The sequence below is a fragment of the Physella acuta genome, unplaced genomic scaffold, assembly GCF_028476545.2.
Source record: "Physella acuta isolate Inbredline_101_S28 unplaced genomic scaffold, ASM2847654v3 ptg000209l, whole genome shotgun sequence".
In the NCBI taxonomy this organism is placed as follows: domain Eukaryota; kingdom Metazoa; phylum Mollusca; class Gastropoda; family Physidae; genus Physella; species Physella acuta.
Genome location: NW_026731728.1, coordinates 53,801 through 74,253, shown reverse-complemented (window position 1 = coordinate 74,253; position 20,453 = coordinate 53,801). Strand labels below are relative to the sequence as shown.

At 38.2% G+C, this 20,453-nt stretch overlaps 1 protein-coding gene across 2 annotated transcripts in view; it reads right to left on the bottom strand.

The window, feature by feature from the left end:
- The window catches only part of LOC131937416 (uncharacterized), a 30,711-nt gene extending 18,210 nt beyond the window's left edge, over window positions 1–12,501 (bottom strand). Inside the window, exons 1-2 of one of the 2 annotated variants that reach the window (XM_059294817.1) lie at window positions 12,250–12,501; window positions 8–186 (exon numbers count right to left, since the gene is read on the bottom strand). In XM_059294817.1, the coding sequence (XP_059150800.1) occupies window positions 8–95 (88 nt within the window). In that variant the 5' untranslated portion in view covers window positions 96–186; window positions 12,250–12,501. Of the gene's footprint in view, window positions 1–7; window positions 187–12,086; window positions 12,191–12,249 lie in introns of those variants that run through there. The other variant, XM_059294818.1, reaches the window with a different exon arrangement.
- Between the last annotated feature and the right edge of the window lie 7,952 nt (window positions 12,502–20,453).

The window sequence follows — 20,453 nt, the reverse complement described above, 5'->3', positions numbered from 1 at the left end:
CATTTACCGTTCTTCCCGGGCGATTCATTCTGTAAGGCCACCTTGACACATGCGCATAAGATGAGCAAAGTGATATCGAGCATTCTTGACGTCATCCTGCCATCACGTGACCTTGAGGTCTCACCTGCTTGAATGTGTCACCTGTACCTGTCTCAAACACTCACACTAGAGTCACCAGCATCTCATCTGGAAAATATTATATATATATATATATATATATATATATATATATATATATATATATATATATATATATATATATATATATATATATATATATATATATATATATGTGTGTGTACTAGCTGCATACTTGTGCTCCGCCACGGTAAATCTTTTTTTAAATGTACCAACTTGGGAACAGAACAAAACTAAACACAACACGAACACAGCACAAACACAACACAAAACAAACACAATACAAGCACAACACAAACACAACACAACACACAAGAAAACATACCGCCGGCGGACGCGCCTGATTCAGTGAATGACTATAAAAACCCCAACTTGTCCGCAAACAGAAAGATAGAATGATAATTAGTAAACAGTACGTTCAGTGTATAAAATTTTAAAAAGGCAGTATTTTAAATATCCATATTTTACCTACAATATAGCACTTTATCAACGTATGCATTTTTTTCCCAGTTCTTTAAATTTAAAAAATTCACAATAGATTTTCATGATTTAAACCATTGCGCACCTAATGAACGTGATGACAAGTGTATAATGTTGCGGAATAGTTAATTAAAAATTATCATTAGTAAACAGTACGTTCAGTGAATAAAATAAATAAAAGATAGCCTTTTATCAAACCATGCTAATTATAATATTCCAACAATAATGTCCTCTTACACGTCAACATAATTTGCATTCACATTTTGCTAATTATATTACTCCTGGAGATTTTGCATTCACTTTTTTTATTAGCGTGAGTTAAATTTATTTTCAAATTACCTCCCTTTGAAAAATACAGCTTAATTAGTTTTTTCGACCCTATTATTATTAAAACGTATCCACGTTTTCTAGGAATCTAAACAAAAATGATACTTGACATTAATCCGTTTAATATGTTTTAGCAATTTAATATTTAATATTTTCTTTACGTTATGCGAAAGAGTAAAAACGGTGGCACCTATAAAACTACAAGACAGACACAGACACACCCATATATATATATATATATATATATATATATATATATATATATATATATATATATATATATATATATATATATATATGGTTCCATGACAAATGATTTCAGGACAAATGATCTCAGGACAAATGATCTCAAGGACAAATGATCTCAAGGACAAAAGATACCAGGACAAAATATATCAGGACAAATGATATCATGGACAAATGATCTCAGACAAAATATCTCAGACAAAATATCTCACAGCAAAATGTTGATAGTATGTACAATGATTTTAGTTCATTTGAACTTTTTTTTAAATTGACTGTCAATATGGTTTTGTTTACTTTCTTTACGCATCATAATTGTGAATAAAATGAATTTGTTAAACTTAACAAACCATCAAAAGATTTATTTAACTTAATCTTTGTAATGGCCTTTGATTTGAAAAAAAATAATAATTAAAACAAACTTTCTCCTTTAGCCTGAAAGGTATGATAAATGATAATGTATAAAACAAAGTAACGGTAGCTATACAACAATAATGTTTAAAACATGCGAAATATCTTTCAAAAATATTAATGGGTCTCTAGGTTCGTAACGTAAAATTATTGTTTTTATTGCATGATCAACACAAACATAACGTTTACGTTTCTTTGCTGACAGTACATCGTTATGATCACACCTCTCCAATACTATGTGATCATGTATTGTGTGAACTCTTGCTCGACATGTTCTAACTCCGCGATGACCGCTGTTTGTATTAAATAAGCATTATTCACCTGATCACTAAGGTGTGACCGACGCATAACTATTGAATTTAGCTATTAGTTGTATTGTTCATGGAGGGCGGATGTCTTTCCCTTAAGGCATGTCTCTACCATCAAAGCGGGCTGCCACCTTGATACGAAGGTGTTTCTCTATTGTTTTTTCATCCTCTTTGATCTAGTTTCGTCCACCTGACATGGTTGGATTGTCTCATGTTTGGCAAGCCCGCCTACGCGGTCTATCGAACAATTTCTTTAATTTTCTATAGTAATAATCCTAATTTTAAAATGCAATATACAATTTTAAAAGTGCAATATGATAAATTTATACGGCAAACATTTCTTACAATTATCATATGGGCCTATAAACAATATTAAACATATTAAACAAAACCATACGACAGTTATTAAAAATTGTTCAGATCAACTAAAGTCACCCAATACACTATTAAAATTTAGGTGTGAGATATTTTGTCTGAGATATTTTGTCTGAGATCAATTGTCCGTGGTATCATTTGTCCTGATATATTTTGTCCTGGTATCTTTTGTCCGTGAGATCATTTGTCCTTGAGATCATTTGTCCTGAGATCATTTGTCCGTGAGATATTTTGTCTGAGATATTTTGTCTGAGATAATTTGTCCTGAGATCATTTGTCCTGTCACCATATATATATATATATATATATATATATATATATATATATATATATATATATATATATATATATATATATATATATATATATATATATATACATATATATATATATATATGTATATATATATATATATATATGGGTGTAATGGCACCCAAAATACTGCGGTTTGGTGTCAGCCAAAAGATTGCGACATTTGTCTCAGAGCTGAGAGGCGTTACATCTTAAAGATGAATGAATCTATTCCATCTGGAAATATCTTATTGATTTCTGGCCGACACACGGGGAGTTTTCAACCAGTCTCACACTTCGTGCTGACTTTGCTGCTAAAATATGGCCAGTCTCTTCTAACATGGCCAAACTACCAAAAACATGACCAAATATAATAAAACATGGCCAATCTACCAAAACAATGACACATCAACCAAACACATGGCCATATTACTAAAACATCTAATCACACATAGCAAATTCACTAAAACAATCTACTACAATAAGGGCTGCACAAAAACACAACTGTCCAATCTATAAACATCATGTTTTCTGGCTAGCCTAAAGTAGAAAATGGCCAACAAAATTTTTTTGCCTAATAAAATCACCAGATCTAGGCATAGCAAATGTAATCTAGACCAGAGTATATGTAATCTAGACCCCAGTAAATGTAATCTAGACCCCAGCAAATGTAATCTAGACCCCAGTAAATGTAATCTAGACCACAGAAAATGTAATCTAGACCAGAGTAAATGTAATCTAGACCCCAGTAAATGTAATCTAGACCCCAGTATATGTAATCTAGCCCCCAGTAAATGTAATCTAGACCCGAGTAAATGTAATCTAGACCAGAGTAAATGTAATCTAGACCCGAGTAAATGTAATCTAGACCAGAGTATATGTAATCTAGACCCCAGCAAATGTAATCTAGACCCGAGTAAATGTAATCTAGACCAGAGTATATGTAATCTAGACCCCAGCAAATGTAATCTAGACCCCAGAAAATGTAATCTAGACCAGAGTAAATGTAATCTAGACCCGAGTAAATGTAATCTAGACCCCAGCAAATGTAATCTAGACCCGAGTAAATGTAATCTAGACCAGAGTAAATGTAATCTAGACCAGAGTAAATGTAATCTAGACCCCAGTAAATGTAATCTAGACCCCAGTAAATGTAATCTAGACCCCAGTAAATGTAATCTAGACCCCAGTAAATGTAATCTAGACCCCAGCAAATGTAATCTAGACCCGAGTAAATGTAATCTAGACCCCAGTAAATGTAATCTAGACCCGAGTAAATGTAATCTAGACCCGAGTAAATGTAATCTAGACCCGAGCAAATGTAATCTAGACCCGAGTAAATGTAATCTAGACCAGAGTAAATGTAATCTAGACCCCAGTAAATGTAATCTAGACCCCAGCAAATGTAATCTAGAACCCAGTAAATGTAATCTAGACCAGAGTATATGTAATCTAGACCCCAGTAAATGTAATCTAGACCAGAGTATATGTAATCTAGACCCGAGTAAATGTAATCTAGACCCCAGTAAATGTAATCTAGACCAGAGTAAATGTAATCTAGACCAGAGTATATGTAATCTAGACCCCAGTAAATGTAATCTAGACGCCAGTAAATGTAATCTAGACCCCAGCAAATGTAATCTAGACCCGAGTAAATGTAATCTAGACCCGAGTAAATGTAATCTAGACCAGAGTAAATGTAATCTAGAACCCAGTAAATGTAATCTAGACCCGAGTAAATGTAATCTAGACCCGAGTAAATGTAATCTAGACCCCAGTAAATGTAATCTAGACCCGAGTAAATGTAATCTAGACCCGAGTAAATGTAATCTAGACCCCAGTAAATGTAATCTAGACCCCAGCAAATGTAATCTAGACCCCAGTAAATGTAATCTAGACCAGAGTAAATGTAATCTAGACCCCAGCAAATGTAATCTAGGCCAGAGTAAATGTAATCTAGACCCCAGCAAATGTAATCTAGACCCGAGTAAATGTAATCTAGACCAGAGTAAATGTAATCTAGACCAGAGTATATGTAATCTAGACCCCAGCAAATGTAATCTAAAACCCAGTAAATGTAATCTAGGCCAGAGTAAATGTAATCTAGACCCGAGTAAATGTAATCTAGAACCCAGCAAATGTAATCTAGAACCCAGTAAATGTAATCTAGACCAGAGTATATGTAATCTAGACCCCAGCAAATGTAATCTAGAACCCAGTAAATGTAATCTAGACTAGAGTAAATGTAATCTAGACGCCAGTAAATGTAATCTAGACCCCAGCAAATGTAATCTAGACCCGAGTAAATGTAATCTAGACCCGAGTAAATGTAATCTAGGCCAGAGTAAATGTAATCTAGACCCGAGTAAATGTAATCTAGAACCCAGCAAATGTAATCTAAAACCCAGTAAATCTAATCTAGACCAGAGTAAATGTAATCTAGACCCCAGCAAATATAATCTAGACCCCAGCAAATGTAATCTAGACCCCAGCAAATGTAATCTAGAACCCAGTAAATGTAATCTAGACCCCAGTAAATGTAATCTAGACCCCAGTAAATGTAATCTAGACACCAGTAAATGTAATCTAGACCCGAGTAAATGTAATCTAGAACCCAGTAAATGTAATCTAGACCAGAGTAAATGTAATCTAGACCAGAGTAAATGTAATCTTGACCTGAGTAAATGTAATCTAGAACCCAGTAAATGTAATCTAGACCAGAGTAAATGTAATCTAGACCCGAGTAAATGTAATCTATACCCGAGTAAATGTAATCTAGAACCCAGTAAATGTAATCTAGACCAGAGTAAATGTAATCTAGACCCCAGCAAATGTAATCTAGACCCGAGTAAATGTAATCTAGACCAGAGTAAATGTAATCTAGACCAGAGTATATGTAATCTAGACCAGAGTAAATGTAATCTAGACCCGAGCAAATGTAATCTAGACCCGAGTAAATGTAATCTAGACCCCAGCAAATGTAATCTAGAACCCAGTAAATGTAATCTAGAACCCAGTAAATGTAATCTAGACCAGAGTAAATGTAATCTAGACCCGAGTAAATGTAATCTAGAACCCAGTAAATGTAATCTAGACCAGAGTAAATGTAATCTAGACCCGATTAAATGTAATCTAGACCCGAGTAAATGTAATCTAGAACCCAGTAAATGTAATCTAGACCAGAGTAAATGTAATCTAGACCCCAGCAAATGTAATCTAGACCCGAGTAAATGTAATCTAGACCAGAGTAAATGTAATCTAGACCAGAGTAAATGTAATCTAGACCAGAGTAAATGTAATCTAGACCCCAGCAAATGTAATCTAGAACCCAGTAAATGTAATCTAGACCAGAGTAAATGTAATCTAGACCCGAGTTAATGTAATCTAGAACCCAGTAAATGTAATCTAGACCAGAGTAAATGTAATCTAGACCCGAGTAAATGTAATCTAGACCCGAGTAAATGTAATCTAGAACCCAGTAAATGTAATCTAGACCAGAGTAAATGTAATCTAGACCCCAGCAAATGTAATCTAGACCCCAGTAAATGTAATCTAGACCAGAGTAAATGTAATCTACACCAGAGTAAATGTAATCTAGACCAGAGTAAATGTAATCTAGACCCCAGCAAATGTAATCTAGACCAGAGTAAATGTAATCTAGACCCAAGTAAATGTAATCTAGACCCCAGTAAATGTAATCTAGACCCCAGCAAATGTAATCTAGAACCCAGTAAATGTAATCTAGACCAGAGTAAATGTAATCTAGACCCGAGTAAATGTAATCTAGACCCCAGTAAATGTAATCTAGACCCCAGTAAATGTAATCTAGACCCGAGTAAATGTAATCTAGACCCCAGTAAATGTAATCTAGACCCCAGTAAATGTAATCTAGACCCGAGTAAATGTAATCTAGACCCCAATAAATGTAATCTAGACCCCAGTAAATGTAATCTAGACCCCAGTAAATGTAATCTAGACCCGAGTAAATGTAATCTAGACCCCAGTAAATGTAATCTAGACCCCAGTAAATGTAATCTAGACCCCAGTAAATGTAATCTAGACCCGAGTAAATGTAATCTAGACCCCAGTAAATGTAATCTAGACCCCAGTAAATGTAATCTAGACCCGAGTAAATGTAATCAAGACCCGAGTAAATGTAATCTAGACCCCAGTAAATGTAATCTAGACCCGAGTAAATGTAATCTAGACCCGAGTAAATGTAATCTAGACCCCAGTAAATGTAATCTAGACCCCAGTAAATGTAATCTAGACCCCAGTAAATGTAATCTAGACCCGAGTAAATGTAATCTAGACCCCAGTAAATGTAATCTAGACCCCAGCAAATGTAATCTAGACCAGAGTAAATGTAATCTAGAACCCAGTAAATGTAATCTAGACCCGAGTAAATGTAATCTAGACCCGAGTAAATGTAATCTAGACCCCAGTAAATGTAATCTAGACCCGAGTAAATGTAATCTAGACCCGAGTAAATGTAATCTAGACCCCAGTAAATGTAATCTAGACCCCAGCAAATGTAATCTAGACCCCAGTAAATGTAATCTAGATCAGAGTAAATGTAATCTAGACCCCAGCAAATGTAATCTAGGCCAGAGTAAATGTAATCTAGACCCCAGCAAATGTAATCTAGACCCGAGTAAATGTAATCTAGACCAGAGTAAATGTAATCTAGACCAGAGTATATGTAATCTAGACCCCAGCAAATGTAATCTAGAACCCAGTAAATGTAATCTAGGCCAGAGTAAATGTAATCTAGACCCGAGTAAATGTAATCTAGAACCCAGCAAATGTAATCTAGAACCCAGTAAATGTAATCTAGACCAGAGTATATGTAATCTAGACCCCAGCAAATGTAATCTAGAACCCAGTAAATGTAATCTAGACCAGAGTAAATGTAATCTAGACCCCAGCAAATGTAATCTAGACCCGAGTAAATGTAATCTAGACCAGAGTAAATGTAATCTAGACCAGAGTAAATGTAATCTAGACCAGAGTAAATGTAATCTAGACCCCAGCAAATGTAATCTAGAACCCAGTAAATGTAATCTAGACCAGAGTAAATGTAATCTAGGCCCGAGTTAATGTAATCTAGAACCCAGTAAATGTAATCTAGACCAGAGTAAATGTAATCTAGACCCGAGTAAATGTAATCTAGACCCGAGTAAATGTAATCTAGAACCCAGTAAATGTAATCTAGACCAGAGTAAATGTAATCTAGACCCCAGCAAATGTAATCTAGACCCCAGTAAATGTAATCTAGACCAGAGTAAATGTAATCTACACCAGAGTAAATGTAATCTAGACCAGAGTAAATGTAATCTAGACCCCAGCAAATGTAATCTAGACCAGAGTAAATGTAATCTAGACCCAAGTAAATGTAATCTAGACCCCAGTAAATGTAATCTAGACCCCAGCAAATGTAATCTAGAACCCAGTAAATGTAATCTAGACCCGAGTAAATGTAATCTAGACCCCAGTAAATGTAATCTAGACCCCAGTAAATGTAATCTAGACCCGAGTAAATGTAATCTAGACCCCAATAAATGTAATCTAGACCCCAGTAAATGTAATCTAGACCCCAGTAAATGTAATCTAGACCCGAGTAAATGTAATCTAGACCCCAGTAAATGTAATCTAGACCCCAGTAAATGTAATCTAGACCCCAGTAAATGTAATCTAGACCCGAGTAAATGTAATCTAGACCCCAGTAAATGTAATCTAGACCCCAGTAAATGTAATCTAGACCCGAGTAAATGTAATCTAGACCCGAGTAAATGTAATCTAGACCCCAGTAAATGTAATCTAGACCCGAGTAAATGTAATCTAGACCCGAGTAAATGTAATCTAGACCCCAGTAAATGTAATCTAGACCCCAGTAAATGTAATCTAGACCCCAGTAAATGTAATCTAGACCCGAGTAAATGTAATCTAGACCCCAGTAAATGTAATCTAGACCCCAGCAAATGTAATCTAGACCAGAGTAAATGTAATCTAGAACCCAGTAAATGTAATCTAGACCCGAGTAAATGTAATCTAGACCCGAGTAAATGTAATCTAGACCCCAGTAAATGTAATCTAGACCCGAGTAAATGTAATCTAGACCCGAGTAAATGTAATCTAGACCCCAGTAAATGTAATCTAGACCCCAGCAAATGTAATCTAGACCCCAGTAAATGTAATCTAGATCAGAGTAAATGTAATCTAGACCCCAGCAAATGTAATCTAGGCCAGAGTAAATGTAATCTAGACCCCAGCAAATGTAATCTAGACCCGAGTAAATGTAATCTAGACCAGAGTAAATGTAATCTAGACCAGAGTATATGTAATCTAGACCCCAGCAAATGTAATCTAGAACCCAGTAAATGTAATCTAGGCCAGAGTAAATGTAATCTAGACCCGAGTAAATGTAATCTAGAACCCAGCAAATGTAATCTAGAACACAGTAAATGTAATCTAGACCAGAGTATATGTAATCTAGACCCCAGCAAATGTAATCTAGAACCCAGTAAATGTAATCTAGACTAGAGTAAATGTAATCTAGACGCCAGTAAATGTAATCTAGACCCCAGCAAATGTAATCTTGACCCGAGTAAATGTAATCTAGACCCGAGTAAATGTAATCTAGGCCAGAGTAAATGTAATCTAGACCCGAGTAAATGTAATCTAGAACCCAGCAAATGTAATCTAAAACCCAGTAAATCTAATCTAGACCAGAGTAAATGTAATCTAGACCCCAGCAAATGTAATCTAGACCCCAGCAAATGTAATCTAGACCCCAGCAAATGTAATCTAGAACCGAGTAAATGTAATCTAGACCCCAGTAAATGTAATCTAGACCCCAGTAAATGTAATCTAGACACCAGTAAATGTAATCTAGACCCGAGTAAATGTAATCTAGAACCCAGTAAATGTAATCTAGACCAGAGTAAATGTAATCTAGACCAGAGTAAATGTAATCTAGACCCGAGTAAATGTAATCTAGAACCCAGTAAATGTAATCTAGACCAGAGTAAATGTAATCTAGACCCGAGTAAATGTAATCTAGACCCGAGTAAATGTAATCTAGAACCCAGTAAATGTAATCTAGACCAGAGTAAATGTAATCTAGACCCCAGCAAATGTAATCTAGACCCGAGTAAATGTAATCTAGACCAGAGTAAATGTAATCTAGACCAGAGTATATGTAATCTAGACCAGAGTAAATGTAATCTAGACCCGAGCAAATGTAATCTAGACCCGAGTAAATGTAATCTAGACCCCAGCAAATGTAATCTAGAACCCAGTAAATGTAATCTAGAACCCAGTAAATGTAATCTAGACCAGAGTAAATGTAATCTAGACCCGAGTAAATGTAATCTAGAACCCAGTAAATGTAATCTAGACCAGAGTAAATGTAATCTAGACCCGAGTAAATGTAATCTAGACCCGAGTAAATGTAATCTAGAACCCAGTAAATGTAATCTAGACCAGAGTAAATGTAATCTAGACCCCAGCAAATGTAATCTAGACCCGAGTAAATGTAATCTAGACCAGAGTAAATGTAATCTAGACCAGAGTAAATGTAATCTAGACCAGAGTAAATGTAATCTAGACCCCAGCAAATGTAATCTAGAACCCAGTAAATGTAATCTAGACCAGAGTAAATGTAATCTAGACCCGAGTAAATGTAATCTAGAACCCAGTAAATGTAATCTAGACCAGAGTAAATGTAATCTAGACCCGAGTAAATGTAATCTAGACCCGAGTAAATGTAATCTAGAACCCAGTAAATGTAATCTAGACCAGAGTAAATGTAATCTAGACCCCAGCAAATGTAATCTAGACCCGAGTAAATGTAATCTAGACCAGAGTAAATGTAATCTACACCAGAGTAAATGTAATCTAGACCAGAGTAAATGTAATCTAGACCCCAGCAAATGTAATCTAGACCAGAGTAAATGTAATCTAGACCCGAGTAAATGTAATCTAGACCCCAGTAAATGTAATCTAGACCCCAGCAAATGTAATCTAGAACCCAGTAAATGTAATCTAGACCAGAGTAAATGTAATCTAGACCCGAGTAAATGTAATCTAGACCCCAGTAAATGTAATCTAGACCCCAGTAAATGTAATCTAGACCCGGGTAAATGTAATCTAGACCCCAGTAAATGTAATCTAGACCCCAGTAAATGTAATCTAGACCCGAGTAAATGTAATCTAGACCCCAGTAAATGTAATCTAGACCCCAGTAAATGTAATCTAGACCCCAGTAAATGTAATCTAGACCCCAGTAAATGTAATCTAGACCCGAGTAAATGTAATCTAGACCCCAGTAAATGTAATCTAGACCCCAGTAAATGTAATCTAGACCCGAGTAAATGTAATCTAGACCCCAGTAAATGTAATCTAGACCCGAGTAAATGTAATTTAGACCCCAGTAAATGTAATCTAGACCCCAGTAAATGTAATCTAGACCCCATTAAATGTAATCTAGACCCGAGTAAATGTAATCTAGACCCCAGTAAATGTAATCTAGACCCCAGCAAATGTAATCTAGACCCCAGCAAATGTAATCTAGACCAGAGTAAATGTAATCTAGACCCCAGTAAATGTAATCTAGACCCCAGTAAATGTAATCTAGACCAGAGTATATGTAATCTAGACCCCAGTAAATGTAATCTAGACCAGAGTAAATGTAATCTAGACCCCAGTAAATGTAATCTAGACCCCAGTAAATGTAATCTAGACCCCAGTAAATGTAATCTAGAACCCAGTAAATGTAATCTAGACCAGAGTAAATGTAATCTAGACCCCAGTAAATGTAATCTAGACCCCAGTAAAGGTAATCTAGACCCCAGTAAAGGTAATCTAGACCCCAGTAAATGTAATCTAGACCCTAGCAAATGTAAGCATCCAGCTGAGAATTAATTAATGACATGTTTAGCTTTCCCTCCATCTCCCTCCATCTCTCACTCTCTCTCTTATTTCTCCTTTGCATGTAATCGATTTTTATAATATTATCGATCATAAGCGTAACCATTGTTTGCTTAAAAGAGTTGGGTGGGGGGGGGGAGAGGAAGAGAGGATGAACCGTGATCTTTGAGAGTCTGGCATTGGCTGGCATTGGCTTAACTAAACTGGGCTTACTGAGACCTTCATTATCTTACAGGTTGGTTTAGACCAAAACATTACATGACCTCAACTAGACCAAAACATTACATGACCTCAACTAGACCAAAACATTACATGACCTCAACTTCACCAAAACATTACCTGAACTCAACTTGACCAATACATTACTAGACCTCAACTAGACCAAAACATTACATGAGCTTAACTAGACCAAAACATTACTAGACCTCAACTTCACCAAAACATTACCTGACCTCAACTAGACCAAAACATTACATGACCTCAACTAGACCAAAACATTACCTGACCTTAACTAGACCAAAACATTACCTGACCTCAACTAGACCAAAACATTACCTGACCTCAACTAGACCAAAACATTACCTGACCTCAACTAGACCAAACCACGACTGTCTTATATGCCCCTACACGACCATGGCGTGTAGTAACAGGTCAGTTTACCCCGACATGTTTTTGTTGACATCTACAATGCGCATGCGTCACGCAGTAGAAAACTGGTCAAACAAGATGAAAATCGTGCACTTACTGTTTTTTGCGGAATAAAATCCCGTTCACAGTCCTGTGTAGGTGCTGTTCTTGTGTAGGTCCTGTGTAGGTGTCCTGTGTATGTGCTGTGTATGTTCTGCAGGTCCTGTGTAGGTGCTGTTCTTGTGTAGGTCCTGTGTAGGTGTCCTGTGTATGTTGTGTAGGTCCTGTGTTGTTCCTGTGTAGCTTCCCTTTGCCTAGAACCTGAAGAGCTGGTGCCAGCAGCGGCTCACACTGTCCTCGTCCCGTCCACCTCGCGCGTGACGCGGAATCTGCGCGCGCAGCCAGCGGCATGACCAACGGCTCAGCCAGGCGGTGTGTGTGTGTGTTTACCTGCCTGGTTACCTATTGATGCCCCCCCCCCCCAGAATGACACCCTACTCCACTTGGCGACGTCAACTGTGACCCCCCCCCCCCCATGTAGGGGCGTTTTGTCCTGTTACCCACACTTGTGGCACCCAGATCTAGATCTACCTGTTAGGCGCCCCCCCCCCTCCCCACCATTCAGTGGGCAAATCACTCTCCCCTGCGTTCCAAAGTTCTAAACATTTTCATTATCCTATTACGATTTTACGACATTCCTATAAATATCCTACCAGTACCCATTTACTACTATCCTTTTAAAATGGTACCCATATACCACTGCGGTGTGAGATGACACCTATGACTGTGTGAGATGACATCTATAACTGTGAGGTGACATCTATAACTGTGAGATGACATCTATAACTGTGTGAGATGACATCTATAACTGTGTGAGATGACATCTATAACTGTGTGAGATGACATCTATAACTGTGTGAGATGACATCTATAACTGTGTGAGATGACATCTATAATTGTGTGAGGTGACATCTATAACTGTGAGATGACATCTATAACTGTGTGAGATGACATCTATAACTGTGTGAGATGACATCTATAACTGTGTGAGGTGACATCTATAACTGTGTGAGATGACATCTATAACTGTGTGAGATGACATCTATAACTGTGTGAGATGACATCTATAATTGTGTGAGGTGACATCTATAACTGTGAGATGACATCTATAACTGTGTGAGATGACATCTATAACTGTGTGAGATGACATCTATAACTGTGTGAGATGACATCTATAATTGTGTGAGGTGACATCTATAACTGTGAGATGACATCTATAACTGTGTGAGATGACATCTATAACTGTGTGAGATGACATCTATAACTGTGTGAGGTGACATCTATAACTGTGAGGTGACATCTATAACTGTGTGATGATATCTATAACTGTGTGAGATGACATCTATAACTGTGAGATGGCATCTATAACTGTGTGAGGTGACATCTATAACTGTGTGAGGTGACATCTATAACTGTGAGATGACATCTATAACTGTGTGAGATGACATCTATAATTGTGTAAGGTGACATCTATAACTGTGAGATGGCATCTATAACTGTGAGATGGCATCTATAACTGTGTGAGGTGACATCTATAACTGTGAGATGACATCTATAATTGTGTAAGGTGACATCTATAACTGTGAGGTGACATCTATAACTGTGTGAGGTGACATCTATAACTGTGAGGTGACATCTATAATTGTGTAAGGTGACATCTATAACTGTGAGATGGCATCTATAACTGTGTGAGATGACATCTATAATTGTGTAAGGTGACATCTATAACTGTGAGATGGCATCTATAACTGTGAGATGACATCTATAACTGTGTGAGGTGACATCTATAACTGTGAGGTGACATCTATAACTGTGTGATGATATCTATAACTGTGTGAGATGACATCTATAACTGTGTGAGGTGACATCTATAACTGTGAGGTGACATCTATAATTGTGTAAGGTGACATCTATAACTGTGTGAGATGACATCTAAAACTGTGTGATGATATCTATAACTGTGTGAGATGACATCTATAACTGTGAGATGGCATCTATAACTGTGAGATGGCATCTATAACTGTGTGAGATGACATCTATAATTGTGTAAGGTGACATCTATAACTGTGAGATGGCATCTATAACTGTGAGATGGCATCTATAACTGTGTGAGATGACATCTATAATTGTGTAAGGTGACATCTATAACTGTGAGATGGCATCTATAACTGTGAGATGACATCTATAATTGTGTGAGGTGACATCTATAACTGTGAGGTGACATCTATAACTGTGTGATGATATCTATAACTGTGTGAGATGACATCTATAACTGTGTGAGATGACATCTATAACTGTGTGAGATGACATCTATAATTGTGTGAGGTGACATCTATAACTGTGAGGTGACATCTATAACTGTGTGATGATATCTATAACTGTGTGAGATGACATCTATAACTGTGTGAGATGACATCTATAATTGTGTGAGGTGACATCTATAACTGTGAGGTGACATCTATAACTGTGTGATGATATCTATAACTGTGTGAGATGACATCTATAACTGTGTGAGATGACATCTATAACTGTGTGAGATGACATCTATAACTGTGTGAGGTGACATCTATAACTGTGTGAGGTGACATCTATAACTGTGTGAGATGACATCTATAATTGTGTGAGATGACATCTATAACTGTGAGGTGACATCTATAACTGTGTGAGGTGACATCTATAATTGTGTAAGGTGACATCTATAATTGTGAGGTGACATCTATAACTGTGAGATGGCATCTATAACTGTGTGAGATGACATCTATAACTGTGTGAGATGACATCTATAACTGTGTGTGATGACATCTATAACTGTGTGATATCTATAACTGTGTGAGATGACATCTATAACTGTGAGATGGCATCTATAACTGTGTGAGATGGCATCTATAACTGTGTGAGGTGACATCTATAACTCTGTAACGTGGAATAATTGAATTCATAATCTAATTTTAGCTGTAAACCAACACTCCAAGGCAATTAGGTGAGAAAAATATCAAACGGTATTCTATCAAGTAAGCAAACTAAACCTTAAGGACATGCCTTGTAGTTTGTTCTTGGTTTGACAAAGGCTATGGAAGCAAATCCAAAAAGAAAAGCAGGCTGAAATCGGAGTCAATGAATCATTGAATGGCGCATAACCAGTTGACACGTATCCTTAATTGTGATGGAGGCGTGGTCGAGTCGGCAAAAGCTCATGGTTGATAAAGTCTCGAGTTCGACCCTCTGGCAGTTAAGGCTCGATCCTTTCTAACTCTAAAAATTAAGAACGAAGAAGATTGCTTATTTGGGGTTGTCTGGTATTTATTGAAGACAACCGCCTCTACAATTGACCTTTTCCTGCATTAGCCCACAATTTACACCAGAACAAAATCTGGTCATCAAACAAAAAATGTACTCACTCCGTACGTCTGTTGAGTACAGTTTTGGTTGGGTACAAGTTTGGTTGGGTACAGTTTTGGTTGGGTACAAGTTTGGTTGGGTACAGTTTTGGTTGGGTACAAGTTTGGGTACAAGTTTGGTTGAGTACAGTTTTGGTTGGGTACAAGTTTGGTTGGGTACAAGTTTGGTTGGGTACAGTTTTGGTTGGGTACAAGTTTGGGTACAAGTTTGGTTGGGTACAGTTTTGGTTGGGTACAAGTTTGGTTGGGTACAGTTTTGGTTGGGTACAAGTTTGGTTGGGTACAGTTTTGGTTGGGTACAAGTTTGGTTGGGTATAAGTTTGGTTGGGTACAAGTTTGGTTGGGTACAGTTTTGGTTGGGTACAGTTTTGGTTGCGTACAAGTTTGGTTGGGTACAAGTTTGGTTGGGTACAAGTTTGGTTGGGTACAGTTTTCGTTGGGTACAAGTTTGGTTGGGTACAGTTTTGGTTGGGTACAAGTTTGGTTGGGTACAGTTTTGGTTGGGTACAGTTTTGGTTGGGTACAAGTTTGGTTGGGTACAAGTTTGGTTGGGTACAAGTTTGGTTGGGTACAGTTTTGGTTGGGTACAAGTTTGGTTGGGTACAAGTTTGGTTGGGTACAGTTTTGGTTGGGTACAGTTTTGGTTGGGTACAGTTTTGGTTGGGTACAGTTTTGGTTGGGTACAGTTTTGGTTGGGTACAGTTTTGGTAGGGTACAAGTTTGGTAGTTCAGCTGTTCGTGGTACGCAGCTGTATTTCAGAGGACAGGCGTAAGATGAGTTGGTCAATAGGTACATTACTGAGATGAGGTCAATAGGTACATTACTGAGATGAGAGGAGGTCATTATGTCATCTTTAAAATGACGAGTAGCAATAATACTTCTGTAGTTCTCAGAATTTAGCCTAGGGTGTTCTATCTGGCAAGCCAAACATTAATCTCCTGGACAAGAGACAAATCTAATTATAGCCGGACATGAATCTCCTGGACAAGAGACAAATCTAATTATAGCCGGACATGCGTGATGTGGGGCTGAGCCAAATGTCAACAAATCTAATTATAGCCGGACATGCGTGATGTGGGGCTGAGCCAAATGTCAACAAATCTAATTATAGCTGGACATGCGTGATGTGGGGCTGAGCCAAATGTCAACAAATCTAATTATAGCCGGACATGCGTGATGTGGGGCTGAGCCAAATGTCAACAAATCTAATTATAGCCGGACATGCGTGATGTGGGGCTGAGCCAAATGTCAACAAATCTAATTATAGCCGGACATGCGTGATGTGGGGCTGAGCCAAATGTCAACAAATCTAATTATAGCCGGACATGCGTGATGTGGGGCTGAGCCAAATGTCAACAAATCTAATTATAGCCGGACATGCGTGATGTGGGGCTGAGCCAAATGTCAACAAATCTAATTATAGCCGGACATGCGTGATGTGGGGCTGAGCCAAATGTCAACAAATCTAATTATAGCCGGACATGCGTGATGTGGGGCTGAGCCAAATGTCAACAAATCTAATTATAGCCGGACATGCGTGATGTGGGGCTGAGCCAAATGTCAACAAATCTAATTATAGCCGGACATGCGTGATGTGGGGCTGAGCCAAATGTCAACAAATCTAATTATAGCCGGACATGCGTGATGTGGGGCTGAGCCAAATGTCAACAAATCTAATTATAGCCGGACATGCGTGATGTGGGGCTGAGCCAAATGTCAACAAATCTAATTATAGCCGGACATGCGTGATGTGGGGCTGAGCCAAATGTCAACAAATCTAATTATAGCCGGACATGCGTGATGTGGGGCTGAGCCAAATGTCAACAAATCTAATTATAGCCGGACATGCGTGATGTGGGGCTGAGCCAAATGTCAACAAATCTAATTATAGCCGGACATGCGTGATGTGGGGCTGAGCCAAATGTCAACAAATCTAATTATAGCCGGACATGCGTGATGTGGGGCTGAGCCAAATGTCAACAAATCTAATTATAGCCGGACATGCGTGATGTGGGGCTGAGCCAAATGTCAACAAATCTAATTATAGCCGGACATGCGTGATGTGGGGCTGAGCCAAATGTCAACAAATCTAATTATAGCCGGACATGCGTGATGTGGGGCTGAGCCAAATGTCAACAAATCTAATTATAGCCGGACATGCGTGATGTGGGGCTGAGCCAAATGTCAACAAATCTAATTATAGCCGGACATGCGTGATGTGGGGCTGAGCCAAATGTCAACAAATCTAATTATAGCCGGACATGCGTGATGTGGGGCTGAGCCAAATGTCAACAAATCTAATTATAGCCGGACATGCGTGATGTGGGGCTGAGCCAAATGTCAACAAATCTAATTATAGCCGGACATGCGTGATGTGGGGCTGAGCCAAATGTCAACAAATCTAATTATAGCCGGACATGCGTGATGTGGGGCTGAGCCAAATGTCAACAAATCTAATTATAGCCGGACATGCGTGATGTGGGGCTGAGCCAAATGTCAACAAATCTAATTATAGCCGGACATGCGTGATGTGGGGCTGAGCCAAATGTCAACAAATCTAATTATAGCCGGACATGCGTGATGTGGGGCTGAGCCAAATGTCAACAAATCTAATTATAGCCGGACATGCGTGATGTGGGGCTGAGCCAAATGTCAACAAATCTAATTATAGCCGGACATGCGTGATGTGGGGCTGAGCCAAATGTCAACAAATCTAATTATAGCCGGACATGCGTGATGTGGGGCTGAGCCAAATGTCAACAAATCTAATTATAGCCGGACATGCGTGATGTGGGGCTGAGCCAAATGTCAACAAATCTGCTGATCCCTGGGTCCTCCGGGCCAGGGACTGAGAGGATTGTATGACGTCACGACATGTCAATTGAACACACCAGACCCATGTAAGCTGCAGACACAAGCTGACAGTGTTGTGTGTTGAAGACATCAAATGTTGTATGGTCAAAGTTGAAGACATCAAATGTCGTGTGGTCAAAGTTGAGGGCATCAAATGTCGTTGGTCAAAGTTGAGGGCATCAAATGTCGTATGGTCAAAGTTGAGGGCATCAAATGTCGTATGGTCAAAGTTGAGGGCATCAAATGTCGTATGGTCAAAGTTGAGGGCATCAAATGTCGTATGGTCAAAGTTGAGGACATCAAATGTCGTATGGTCAAAGTTGAGGGCATCAAATGTCGTATGGTCAAAGTTGAGGGCATCAAATGTCGTATGGTCAAAGTTGAGGGCATCAAATGTCGTATGGTCAAAGTTGAAGACATCAAATGTCGTATGGTCAAAGTTGAGGGCATCAAATGTCGTATGGTCAAAGTTGAGGGCATCAAATGTCGTATGGTCAAAGTTGAGGGCATCAAATGTCGTATGGTCAAAGTTGAAGACATCAAATGTCGTATGGTCAAAGTTGAAGACATCAAATATCGTGTGAAAGTTGAAGACAGCAAATATCGTGTGAAAGTTGAAGACAGCAAATGTCGTGTGAAAGTTGAAGACATCAAATGTTGTGTGAAAGTTGAAGACATCAAATGTCGTATGGTCAAAGTTGAGGGCATCAAATGTCGTATGATCAAAGTTGAGGACATCAAATGTCGTGTGAAAGTTGAGGACATCAAATGTCGTGTGAAAGTTGAAGACATCAAATGTCATGTGAAAGTTGAAGACATCAAATGTCGTGTGAAAGTTGAAGACATCAAATGTCGTGTAAAAGTTGAGGGCATCAAATGTCGTATGGTCAAAGTTGAGGACATCAAATGTCCTGTGAAAGTTGAAGACATCAAATGTCGTGTGAAAGTTGAGGGCATCAAATGTCGTATGGTCAAAGTTGAGGGCATCAAATGTCGTATGGTCAAAGTTGAGGACATCAAATGTCGTATGGTCAAAGTTGAAGACATCAAATGTCGTATGGTCAAAGTTGAGGACATCAAAATGTCGTATGGTCAAAGTTGAGGACATCAAATGTCGTATGGTCAAAGTTGAGGACATCAAATGTCGTATGGTCAAAGTTGAGGGCATCAAATGTCGTATGGTCAAAGTTGAGGACATCAAATGTCGTATGGTCATAGTTGAGGGCATCAAATGTCGTATGGTCAAAGTTGAGGGCATCAAATGTCGTATGGTCAAAGTTAAGGGCATCAAATGTCGTGTGGTCAAAGTTGAGGACATCAAATGTCGTATGGTCAAAGTTGAAGCCATCAAATGTCGTGTGAAAGTTGAGGGCATCAAATGTCGTGTGAAAGTTGAGGGCATCAAATGTCGTATGGTCAAAGTTGAGGGCATCAAATGTCGTGTGGTCAAAGTTGAGGGCATCAAATGTCGTATGGTCAAAGTTGAGGGCATCAAATGTTGTATGGTCAAAGTTGAAGACATCAAATGTCGTGTGAAAGTTGAAGACATCAAATGTCGTATGGTCAAAGTTGAGGGCATCAAATGTCGTATGGTCAAAGTTGAAGACATCAAATGTATGGTCAAAGTTGAGGGCATCAAATGTCGTATGGTCAAAGTTGAGGGCATCAAATGTCGTATGGTCAAAGTTGAGGGCATCAAATGTCGTATGGTCAAAGTTGAGGGCATCAAATGTCGTATGGTCAAAGTTGAAGACATCAAATATCGTATGGTCAAAGTTGAAGACATCAAATATCGTGTGAAAGTTGAAGACAGCAAATATCGTGTGAAAGTTGAAGACAGCAAATGTCGTGTGAAAGTTGAAGACATCAAATGTTGTGTGAAAGTTGAAGACATCAAATGTCGTATGGTCAAAGTTGAGGGCATCAAATGTCGTATGATCAAAGTTGAGGACATCAAATGTCGTGTGAAAGTTGAGGACATCAAATGTCGTGTGAAAGTTGAAGACATCA